This window comes from Seriola lalandi, unplaced genomic scaffold (assembly GCF_002814215.2).
Source record: "Seriola lalandi dorsalis isolate HSWRI2012SDOR001 ecotype SW California unplaced genomic scaffold, Sedor1 jcf7180002055009, whole genome shotgun sequence".
Taxonomy (NCBI): Eukaryota; Metazoa; Chordata; class Actinopteri; order Carangiformes; family Carangidae; genus Seriola; species Seriola lalandi.
Genome location: NW_019525552.1, coordinates 220,005 through 232,662, shown reverse-complemented (window position 1 = coordinate 232,662; position 12,658 = coordinate 220,005). Strand labels below are relative to the sequence as shown.

Here is a 12,658-nt window from a genome sequence, read left to right as displayed (position 1 = left end):
GCACTTTTGTCAAAGAGATTTATATTTGTTGAAAGTCTGAATCAAAGCTGAACAAACGATCAGTGTTGAGGTTGAACAAAGACTCTGTAAAAGAAGAAGTGGATTCGTCGACATCTGTGTCGTGATACAGAGAAGAAAACTGTAAAACTCTGGTCAAAAGTTCCCACAGTGACACTGAAGTGACAAGGATCAAAGTTTGTCCTTGTCAGTGTCTCACACTGGGAATGTTGCTCACTGAGTTTTACAGTTTTCTGCTCTTTGTCTCTGAACACAGACGTCCACAAAGCTTTTCTTCTGTCCCTGTGTCTCTGTTGAACCTCACCACTGATCATTTTTTTTCAAATACAAATCTCTTTGTCACAATTTGTTTACACATCACAAACTTGAATTTCTCATGCAGATTTATTTTACAGATTTACAAAGTTTGTTTTACAAATATTGGAATTATTTGTAAACATTACTTTATAAGCTCAATCATTTTGAGCCTAATTTGAACTGGGGGCTAGCCACTGTTCCTGTTAGCATTAGCATTTTTTTCTTTTTCTTTTTTTTCTTTATTGGTTTATCTGGAACAAACGGAAGGTGATTGCAAAATAACAAGTGTGTGTGTGTTTTTTTTTTTTTCTTATTGCAAATAAGAAAAAAAAAAGGTGGGCTGGCTAACATTTGCATTAGCACTGATCACCAGGATTAGCTTCTTTTTTACAATAATGACATTGATTACGATAATGCTAAAAATGATATACGTGTGTGCGTACAGTATATAGACACCCCCCCCTTTTCATTAGCTCTAGCATTAGCAGCTGGTTTGCTAGCTTTTTTCATGAATGAATTTAACAATTTCATTGTAAGATTTCAAAATGACAAGTTGAGGTGCTGGTTGGCTATCATTAGAATTACATAACAGTAATTGTTAGGTAACAGTAAACAGTGACAAACTGAAGGCGACACGGGGGGGGGTAGCTTATTAGCATTAGCAGCTGCCTTGCTGGATTGTTCATTGAATGAATTAAACGATTTCATTATAAGAATGCAAAATAACAAGTGGGGGCTAGCTAGCATCTTTATTGATGACAAAAGGACAAAAAGACGCAGAAGACATTTTAACCATGAAACATGAGAGACAAGTGACAATGTATATAAAGTGACATTTTGTTTGTGATTGTATATAATAATGACTAATAGTTAAAATAATAATCTTAATGAGTATTGATAACAATTATAATGATGAATTATAATGATGATGACAGCTGCCCCCCATTTTCATTAGCGCTACCATTAGCAGCTAGCTTGCTGGCATTGTTCATTGATGAATGAATTTAATGATTTATAAGATTTTTACATTGTATTATTTTGAATAAAGTGGGACTTTCTAAATGCACTGTATGTCTAACTGATCCAGCAGCTCGCTCTCTCTCTCTCTCTCTCTCTCTCTCTCACACAGACCAGGAGAGGCAGCACAGGTGACCGTTCAAGGCAGCGACGGGGAAGAACACCTCCTGTCCTGGGAAGGAGAGTCTCCAGAGGTGAGATTCACTTCAGATATCACTGTTTCCTCTAATGAATATCAGATCTATATTCACACACACTGCTCTCTGATTATCTCTCAGCTGTCTTCTTGGACTGAACTCGGGCCCTGCAAACTGGGCCAGTGTTAGACGCCTGTTGGAGGCCGTTTGCAACCAGCTCTGCGTCTTCACCCGGTGGCCACGTGGTCCAGAGGGACCGTGAGGACTCGCTGGTCATTCAGTCTCAAGGATCATGTGGCATCAAAGAGGCAGTGCTGGCCGGCCCCAGGTTGATGCCTCAGACCAACATTCAGCTCTTTGAATTGAATCGAGGACTCAGTGGTAAGAGTTTGTCATAAAGCTGTTGGTGTGTTGGAATCTGTTCTGTGATTTATCTTTTAATGAAAGCTGAAAATCCTAAAACAGTCTGTTTGTCTGTGTGTTCCAGCTGCTGGTCAGACTCTCCCTTCAGCAAAGGGTCTGTCCTTGGTCCAGGTGGGACAAGGACAGACCTTTAACTTCAATGTCCCGGAGGAGCAGCCTGGGCCCTCATCCAGTGCTGTTGGTCCTCCCCTCCTCTGTTCCTCCACCTCCTCTGCCTGGACTACCTGTACCCAGGACCAGAGCCTACAGGAAGAGGAAGGTGACCTGAAGCTGCTGTGGCAGAGCGGGGGTCGCTGCCTGGAGGAAAAACCCTCCGGCTGCCAACGTCAAACATCTGCAGCAAGTGTGTCCAACCCAGAAGATTTGACACTGACCTCACTCACATTCCAGGTGAGTCACACTGTGACTGTTGGTGGAAAGACTGTGGAGGAGGGAAAACGTTTTCTATCTTTATAACTTTTAATTGACATTATTTATAATTATTATATTTGATGTGTTGCAGTTGGAGTGGTGTTGGTGTCAGCTGATGTCTCATGATGATGTCAGTCCAGTGTTCCCTCTCTTTCAGCTCTGTGTTTGGTCTCCACCAGCTCCTGAGGGAAATCTGTGTCTTTAGCTTCTTAATGCTGCACTATGTTGAGCAGCTGCTGTCGGACCGAGTCTCTGCTGTTTGCTGCTGAGGAGGTCGAGGACAGAGGCTGCGGCCCAAGAAGTTTATATATTCAAAGATGAGAGAGACGGTAACTGAATCATTATTTTACTGCAGTTCTTTTTTCTTTTAATGATATTGTTATGTTGCATTCAGGATGGCGCAGTGCAAAGACTGGACACTGACTGTTTCCCTGGTAAAATGTTGTAAACAGTTTCCATTGGACACAATGCTGTTACTGTATGTGAGGATTCATGAGTAAATGTGCTTTCTGTTATTCTTGCAGCTCACATCATGTGCAGTGGATGGACGGACATCGGTTGAGAAAACAATATATCGGTACGTGATCGGGGACGGTGTGCTGTGACCTTTTCTTAGCGATTCGAGTAACCATGGCGACGTAAATGCCATAGACAGAAACACACAAACACCATCTCCATGATTTGGATTACCTTATTGGTTCTGTTGTACAAAACCTTATGCAATTTATTCTGCCAAACATAGAAGCACAGACACTTTCACAATAAGAGTCTCAAAGGTCAGAGGTCATGGGTCATAAAAGTTTGATCCTAAAAGCGATCGTCTCTATGGGGATGTAGAGGTAAAGCTTTATAGCAGATTTGTCTGTGCAAGTTCTCATTCGTCCAGGTCATTGTTATCTCTTTCTCAGATTAAATCGAAGGCAACTGGACTTATATTTGTCTGTGGAAGACGTTTCGCCTCTTATCCAAGCGGCTTCATCAGTTCTTATGTATTGGTCTCTCTAGTCCGCACTAGTCTGACCAAGAAAGTGGAGTAGGACCCAGGTATTTGACCTCTTGTGGGTGGGTCCACCAAGGTACCTGTGAAAGTACTGGTTTCACCTGACCATTGTTGTGGTCTCATGTGGACGACCGTCGTTAGGGTCAGGTGAACGTTCACACGGGATAACAACAGGGTCACCTGACCCTAACGACGGTCGGTTCTCCTAACTGAAGAACTGTGTGTGTACGTGTGTGTGTACATGAACATGTGTGTGTACATGTCTTGCTGTGGTTGTGGGGACACATTTGTGTTTAAACCATCAGTGTGAGGTTGTTGTGTTCAGTCGTCACGGCTTCAAAGGTGTTTAATAAAGAAACCTGTGATTAAATTGAACTGAGTGTTTCTTCATATTTACCATCTGCCTCATGATGAATCTAACAGGTCACTTTGGTGAATTAGTGTTTTCATTATTAAAATAAAACTAATAAGATTTACACTAAGATTACAGAGAATTTACATAGAATTACATAAATAATACAGTAATTTTTAATCATGTAATTCATTATTATTGGCATAATGCTTAAAATAGATATTTGGTTGTTAATTCACATAATTTCCGTAATTTTACAGACTTTTGTTCACAATTTATAAAAAAAACAAACTGAAAATTACTGTCAGAAAACGTAGTTATTTTCCATAAAATTCGATTTTGAAAGTGTTCGAAGCACTAAACCACTTGTTTTCAGTTCCGACCATGAGCAAACACTCGGCCACAGTGACAAGAAAAACGTCCTTTTAAGAGGCAGAAACTTGTGGACATTTGTCAGTTTTCAATGTTACAGATCAAAGCGGTGACAGTCAGTCCTGGTGTCCAGGAGAGCAGAGACTCAGAGATTAACATCGTAATGTTGATTATCTTGTAACAGTGCTGCGTGTCAGGGTCTGGTATCTGTCCAGCAGCGCGGTCAGAGGGCGGACTAACCATCCCATACAGAACTATAACATGACGTTTATGTCCCTATATCAAGAGTGGTGTTTCCGTATATTTCATCTATTAGAGGATAATATTAGTATCATGTATGTACATCCTCTGGATATATGAAGATATTAGTTTATAACATATATGAAATACACATAGTAACTTGTACATAAATGACATTTGCAGATGAGATGAAGAAGCGACAGGAACAACAGGTCCAGGTTCTTACAGGACTGTAAAGGAAGGGACCTCCAGAGGTCTTGTGATGTCATTCCTCAGGCCTACTGAAGGTAAGTGGGATGTTAGGGATGGGTTTGATACTGAAAATCCGTCACGCCTCAGTACACGCATCGCTCACCGCCTCGCTGAGTTTCAAGAGCATGAGTCAAAGCAAACACCGGTGATCTGCTCTGATGCCTGTGTCAAAAACCTTCACAGTTACAGGTTTACAATGTGCGCAAACAGAGTTCGAGTTTACAGGCAGTGAGGTTTATCGAAGTTCAAGAGAATTCAGGGTGGGGTATCATTAATCCATCCGGCTTTTTACATCCAATAAACCGTGATGAACCTGTGACCTGCTGACATGAAAAACAATATCGCCAGACTTTACAAATCACTGCAGGTCAAAACTTCCTAAGAGAAAACGTCTGGGAAGGTTTTTGCAAGAAGGGCAGTTTCGATGTTCTAATTTTACTCACGTGGAGGGAACAGACGTGATTCCAGAGGGAGGAGTTGGCGCTGAAGACGGTGACATAGTTCTGATTTAAGTGTGGGCTGACCGCATGCACCAGTGACCTTTCAAGCTAACATAGTCCAGGCAGGGCGAAGGTTTCACATGAGTAATAGTGGTTGTGGAAGGGAATAAAACTGGTGAAAGAGGAACATAGTGGATCAAAACCAGGAGGGCGGGGGGGATGTGGCATCCAAGACTCTTGATTTCACAATTCTTATGTGAAATGAGTCAAAACTTTCTCACAAAGTTTTGGGAAAGCCTCAGTAACATCTGCTGGAGGAATTCATGTCAGAATATGCAATAAATTAATATTATTCGTGACTATTCGTGTCATTTCCTACATAGTCTCATTTCCTCTTCGGCGTCAGTCACCAAATCTCATTAAATCAAAGACGTTTTTTTGATTTGTACTAAAAATAAAATTTAGTTCAAAGCATTAAAATACCACAGGGGTTTCTGGCACATGCAGGTGTTTATTAATTATGAAGGTGTGAGGTTGAAAGCTGCTTTGTTTAACTATCAGAGTCGACTACAACAATTATACGACCAGATCATTAGGGAATAATACCGATAGGAACACTTGAATTTATATGACGTACTGTAAAGTCGGCAGCAAACTGAACAAACATCATCACTGGCAGAAAGTTCTGTCATTATCTGATTAACATTATAGTAATCGCTGTAGTAATGTCCTTCATTAACACAACTGAACGTTTTCACGCCGTGCAGCATTGGAGGACGTCACCGACCGTGACCTTCAGCCCGGGCGGTTTGAAGCAGGTGGGATGAGAGTGAGGGGAAGATGGAGCGGGAGATTGACAGGTGGATTGGTGCGGTGTCAGAAGTTGTACCAGGCTTTTACCAGTCGATCTTTGTTCTGACCCTTATCTCTGCTCAGGAGCTCTGGGTAGTGACCGAAAGGAGGAGATCATGGATACCAATGAAATGAGTTTCCTCCGTAGGGTGTCTGAGCCTTGATTTTTAATTTCTAGTGTTGTACGTCCTCAAGATCCCACCTGTAATAAAAGAGCAGATGTCCGTGGTCTTTGTGTGGCATGTCAGTATCTGTGCGTTATTAGAGTTAGAACCTGATCATTTTTGTTCAGGGTTATTATTTTTCTGCCAAATCAGCTCAAATTCCTGGGAACTGGAATGAGGCTAAAATCATGAAACTTGGCACAATGACTGGAAACGTCGCGTATGAGCTTCCCAAGAAATTTGATCCCAATCGGCCACATGGTGGCGCTGAAATTGAGAAGATTTTGGAAAGGCCACGCCCCTCGTACCATTTCTCCGATTGATTGGAAATTTGCCCTTGATGGGTTTTTGCTAATTAGCATAATGTGGAAAAACAGGTTAAATGAATAGAACTTTTTGAATTTTCACTTTAGCAAATTTGATATAAAGTCTAGAGGGAGATGCACATTTCTATTAGTTTTTTTATTTTACAAAAATTACTTAATTTTTAATGCTTTTTTTTCCTCTGAGTTAAAAACGAACTTTGATAATCAATCGGACACAACTTTAGGATTTGCACATCCATCAAAAGAGCAACATTTATGCAGATAATGTTAATGACGGGCATTGCAACATTCAGTAAGGGACTTTTCTGTCAACAGCTTCAGTAACTTCCTGAGGAAGTTATTTCCACATTAACTTGTCTCCTCATTCAAAAGCATTTACAGTCCTTTTAGTGAAAAGTACATCTGTGACACAAAGGCTGTAACTGGAGTCCAGTGATGAAATGTGTTGCCACAGCCTCGATTTCTCTTCCAGAGAAGTTATTAAGATTTCACTTCACAGTTCAACAGAAGTTTGTGTATTTTTATTGGAGGTGTAAGGCGTGTCTATGCTAGTGCTGGTGTGTGTGTGTGTGTGTGTGTGTGTGTGTGTGTGTGTGTGTGTGTGTGTGTGTGTGTGTGTGTGTGTGTGTGTGTGTTTTGTGTTATGAGTGTATCTGTGTGTAGTAAAAGGAAAAGTATGTGACCATGAAGAGAATCCATCAACAGACCGGAACATTGTCTTTGGAGCAGAAACTGTAGCTCCATGGAAAAGATGCTTCTCAAGGACGAGAGCAGTGATCAGTAACAACATGAGCATTCTTCTTCTTTGTTTATTTTAATGACACCACAGCGACCGTCCAGCTTCTGCTGATAACTCATCATCTGTTTCCTACAGGTGTTTTTTAATTTAGAGTATCCAATCAGCCTAGTCCCCATTTTGCATGTCTTTGGACTGTGGGAGGAAGCCGGAGAAGCCGGAGAGAACCCACACTGGCACGGGGAGAACATGCAAACTCCACACAGAAAGATCCCACGTCCGAGCCGGGACTCGAACCTTCTTGCTGTGAGGCGACAGCGCTAACCACTGCACCACCGTGCAGCCACTGAACCACTTCATAATATATAAATGTTTAGAAATATATTGAGACTTGAACATTATTTTGCTCTATGTCGCTGTTATAGGCCAACAGAGCCAGAGGCGTCAGCAGATGAAGAACATGTATTCCTGCTGCGGAGGCTTGGAAACACAGATCAGATCTTTAAATTGGAGGGATTCATGAGTCTGTGGCTCTGCTCAGGTCAGGTGGTGACCTGAAGCACGACTTAAAGCTCTAACGTGTGTTCGGATGCGACGCTTCAATTTTCTACCTGTGAAATTACCAAGAACTGAATCAGGATTTCACCAGAAGTCTGGGTGTATTTTAGTGTGTGTGCGTGTATGTGTGTGTTTTTCTGCAAGTGTGTGTTTACGTTTTTGTGTGTGTGTGTTCCCCAGAAATACGCTGGAGTGACATGTCACTTCCTGTCCCAGCAGTGCTCGCCACGCAGCCGGTGTTGTGATGACGGAGGTGATTAAGATTCATTTAGAAACTGGTCTGAGGTCTGTTCCTCAGTCTGAACACAGCGCTTGTTTCATCCTGCTTGGAGAACCAGGCGGGTGGAGTTGGACACACCAGGACGGTTGGGGTTGTACAAGGTACGTTTAAACTCTGGCCTGAGTTCACTCACTGGTGTGCAAGCCCCACCCACCTGGTGCTCCCCAAGGTAAACAATAAACCAACAAACCTTGTAAAGCAACATTAACCAGGAGAATCGACTTCCTGCGTGTCAGTTAGTTTTTGGACAGTGCAAGACAGATTTAAATGTTGTGCTCAATATAACTGCAGACAAGAGGCTTTAAATCCAGGTTCATGTCAGTGAAATCACTGAAATGACAAGCATCATCTGTTTGTCATTTCCTGCTACAGACTTTGTTTGGATCAGGATATTCAGCGGTGGTTTGGGAGAGGAGTTAAAAATCTTCTTTATCAGGAAGTGGAGGGAATATTTCTCCTTCCAGACGCCTGAGAAAAGGTTGAATCCCCAACACTGAGTTTATTAGAGACATGCATCATCTCTATAAATACTTTCTTTCTTTCTTGCTGACACTGTGAGAGCTTGACCTTTTCTTTCACATGATTTCATCATGTCTCCGCGCTGGCGACGGTCAGACCAGCAGCCATCTTGTTTTCAGGTTGACCATCCGTAAGTCTCATTCTCGTGGACGAGATGTCTCAGTAACGTCTTGACAGAACTTCTTCAAATTTGGCTCAAACATTCACCTGGACTCAAGGATGATCTGATTAGATTTTGATGGTGATCAAAGGTCAAAGGTCAAGTGGTGTGACCTCACAAAATGCTGTTTTGACCATAATTCGTACACTAATTATTACAACTCAAATGTCTTGTGTGTAAGGGTAAAATGATGAAGTGAAGACATTTTATATTCAAAAGGTCAAAGGTCAACTTCACTGTGACATCATAATGTTCTGAGAAAAAGAGTGTTGACCATATGTCCTGCAACTTAACTGGTTGACGGAGGCGTTCAACCACACGTGGTGATTCTAGTTTAAATACATTTTGACCAAACTGAGTCAAAAATACGCAACATATCAAATATCAGATATCAGATATTTTCTTATAAATAAGTCTGTGGACACTTTATATTATTGTTCCTGTTAAATTTAAAAGATTTCCCTCTGAGGAAAAACCTCACAAACAGATTTTGCCTTGTGTATGTAACCTGAAAACAGTCTGAGAGGCGGAGTCAAACAACCACAAGGAGGTGATTCAAGTTTGATCTTCTAAGAATACATTAAAGCACTTTTGATGACTGACAGTCCGTCCGGTTTCCCAGAAGTCTGCAGGACTGAAACGGTCCAGTTCCACTGCTGGTTTGCGTCAGCGTCCTCTGCATCAACATTAACTTATCATTCGCCTCGGCGTGGAGGAGGAAGGGAAAATGAAAGAGAAACCTTGGGCAGATTATGTAACCGCTCAGTCTGATGCCGCCGTGGTCAGATTGAGGAACTGTGAGCATCAACGCAACCAGACCACAGATTTCTAATATGATGCAGGTGAAACGGAGTTTATTTCAAACTGACCTCGGGACCTTCGGTGAAGTGGAGTAACATCCCAGAAGGCCCGTTGTTTCCTGCAGCATGATTAAATATGTGCACAATCACAGGAAACATATGACACACGAGGCCTTTTGCAGTTTCAATACATCAGTTACCACTGTGCTTAATTCAAGTCAATGAAAACGAAGATTTCAAGATCAGCAAAAAACTAATGAAGGTAATGTCAGTTTCTTTAACTTATTGTTTGTCTTTGTTTTTGTACAAATTAAATTTCAACCACTTTTACAGCTGATCAGATTTATTGTCCCTCATGCCGACAGGTTCTGTCAGATATGAAAAGTCACTGGTTTGTATTTCAATAATTATCAAGCGGTGTTCAAATCTACAAAAACTTTATTTCAAATTCTCTACAGATCATTCACACAAATGATTTGTAAAACTGTATTTTATGGAAATGTGTATAGAAACATCTACAATATTTACATCATGTGAAACGGTGCTTTTCATAAAACCCAAAAAAACAAGATGTCGTCTTTGGTTTGAATATTTCTTCAGGTGGAAACATCCACGAGTTTCAGTGACGTGTTGGTTCAAATAAATCCAGAGTGGGAAAATGTTGATTTAAAGGGTTAATAAAGCATGATGGGATATAGTATCCCCCTGTATCAGCTGCCAGTGTGCGTAGAGTTGTTTATCTCATCTCTGATTTATAAAGCATAAACATATTATTTAACATTATTATATTGTGCTTTCTCAGAATATGTAGATCCTTTATAAAGACGCATGATAACTTTAGAAGAAGAACAGATGTGATACAGACGAGAGTCAACAGTGGCGGCTGTTTCCACCTCTGGAAACAGCTGGAGAATGAATGAATGAAGTGTGATGCTGAATCCTAACACAGGTCAATGTACTTCAGCACTGAGTCAACTTCACTCACTGACTTTCAAATCAATCCAAATCAAATAAAACAAAATCAAATAAAACATTTCATTTGAGAGAAATCAAACACTTCGTAACTATTGCATCATTTCTGGTTATAAACAGAGTCTGTAGTTATTCATGTTATTCTTATCACTGTTGCGTCACTGGATCAAACTAACTCATGATTGTGTCACCGGGTTCAAACCTGTGACATGAGTTGAAGTTGACTTTAACATTATTATCACCTCAGTATCAGAACACGGCTGCTTTTCTTTCAGAAACTGATGTGTAACATTAATGAATAATAATCTAAGTGTTTCTATTGATCATTGTACAAACGGGTCAGAAGACTGACGATGTCCAGATGTTCCAGTGGATTTATGAAACGTATGAAGTTATGCATTTGTTTTATTTCTTTGTTTGTTAGAATATTAATCATTGTTATTAATAATACTAGTAATAAAGAGATATAGTTATTTTAATTAGGTCAGTGTGAGCAGGTTTAGATTCTCTTCAGATCAGATACAAACTGACTTTTATTTATTGATTGCTTTGGAAAGTTGCATCTACTCAAACAGCAGGAAACAACAATAATGGGTTAATGGATGAATGACATTCAGCAGTTTGGACAATATAGTTCTTCACTTGAATCAGATCCGTCTGTATCGGTGAGGAGAACGTAGTTTTACTGTATCTACATTATGAACATGTTTAACCAGCAGGGGGCGCTCTCCTCTCTCTCCACTGAGGTTATAGAAGCTGCCAGCAGAGTTCAGCAGCTGCCACACATCTGGTGGCAGCTGCTCAGACCCTGATCACGGTGAACGTCGCCCTCCGGAGGTCTGATGCTGCGTTACACTCCTCGCCTCAGACAGAACAAGCTGCCATGTTGTCGGGCTGCAGGCCGGACGAGGAGGAGGAGGAGGAGGAGGAGGAGGCGAAGAGGCAGTGCATGATGGGACAGAGGGGCTCATGGGCTCTGAGGGCTTCGGTCAGCAGGTGATGCTCCTTGGACAGAGAATCCACCTGGAAGATAAGGTGATTATTTTATTCCACTTCAGTTGGTTTCATTTCACTTAGTGTTAATGGATTTGTGGTCTGAACCTTCCCTCTCCTCTGGAGGAGTTTCTCTGTTCCTGCGTCTTAAGACGTGATATTATTCCAATAATGAGATTATTTGAAGCACCTCTCTCCTCAGTTTTCTGTTCCTCTGCTCCAACAGCTCACAGGCCTGAAGAGAGGAGGAGGAAGAAATCATCAGTGAGTGGCGGGATTGGATGGAAGCTTTTGTCACATTTACTGCAGATGTACTCGTCATGAACGTCCGATGAACTCCTGAATTTTACACATAGAAATGACATTACTGTTCATAAGGAGATCAGCTCCACCTGTGGCATGAATGTATTATTTCCTCTGTGGTTCTGGAGGAACTTGTCAAACCCTAGAAAATAATAATAACGGTGATGACGTCAGAAATAATGTAAAGTTAAAGAATAAGGATACGTAGAGAGGCCGGACTCAGTGTGAAAGGACGATAAACAGACGATTAAAAGACGAGGAGTTTTTAATAGAGCGTCTCTGAGTGAGTGATGTGGTTGTTTACTGAGCAGGAAGTGTCTTAATGAACTTTGGGATCCAGTGATTTGGGATCAGGATATCTCGATCTCTGTTGCCTTGATTTAGATTTTTTTTTAGCACAGCGACTTTAATGAAGGACAGTGAGTGAATAAATGAAGCTTCTCACCTGAAACACAAATCTAACCTTCATCCTAAAAAACAAGTCGCAGCTCTCAAACTTAGATCAGTGAGGAACAGACAAGATGTCATGGAGGTACAGCGTGCACGTGCACACACACACACACACACACTTATACACACTGAGACACACACACACTCACACACACACTTATACACACTGAGACACACACACACACACTGAGACACACACACTTATACACACTGAGACACACACACACACACACACTGAGACACACACACACACACTTATACACACTGAGACACACACACACACACACTGAGACACACACACACACACACTGAGACACACACACACACACACACACACATATACACACTGAGACACGCACACACACACACACACTGAGACACACACACACACACACACACTTATACACACTGAGACACACACACACACACTTATACACACACAGGCACGCACACAGAGAGACACACACACACACACTTATACACACTGAGACACACACACACACACTTATACACGCACACACACACACACACTTATACACACTGAGACACACACACACACACACTTATACACACTGAGACACACACA

The 12,658-nt window shown here is 41.4% G+C and overlaps 1 protein-coding gene across 2 annotated transcripts in view; it reads left to right on the top strand.

Annotated features, from left to right (window-relative positions):
* LOC147817159 (uncharacterized) overlaps positions 1-3,673 on the top strand; it is a 16,804-nt gene extending 13,131 nt beyond the window's left edge. The window contains exons 2-6 of one of the 2 annotated variants that reach the window (XR_015436603.1): positions 1,445-1,526; positions 1,611-1,850; positions 1,957-2,282; positions 2,461-2,632; positions 2,828-3,673. Coding sequence is in view for 1 of the 2 variants with exons in the window: in XM_087171580.1 (XP_087027706.1) it covers positions 1,802-1,850; positions 1,957-2,282; positions 2,461-2,508 (423 nt within the window). In the remaining variant the exon portion in view is untranslated. Of the gene's footprint in view, positions 1-1,444; positions 1,527-1,610; positions 1,851-1,956; positions 2,283-2,460 lie in introns of both variants that reach the window. The other variant, XM_087171580.1, reaches the window with a different exon arrangement.
* The last annotated feature ends 8,985 nt before the right edge of the window (positions 3,674-12,658 follow it).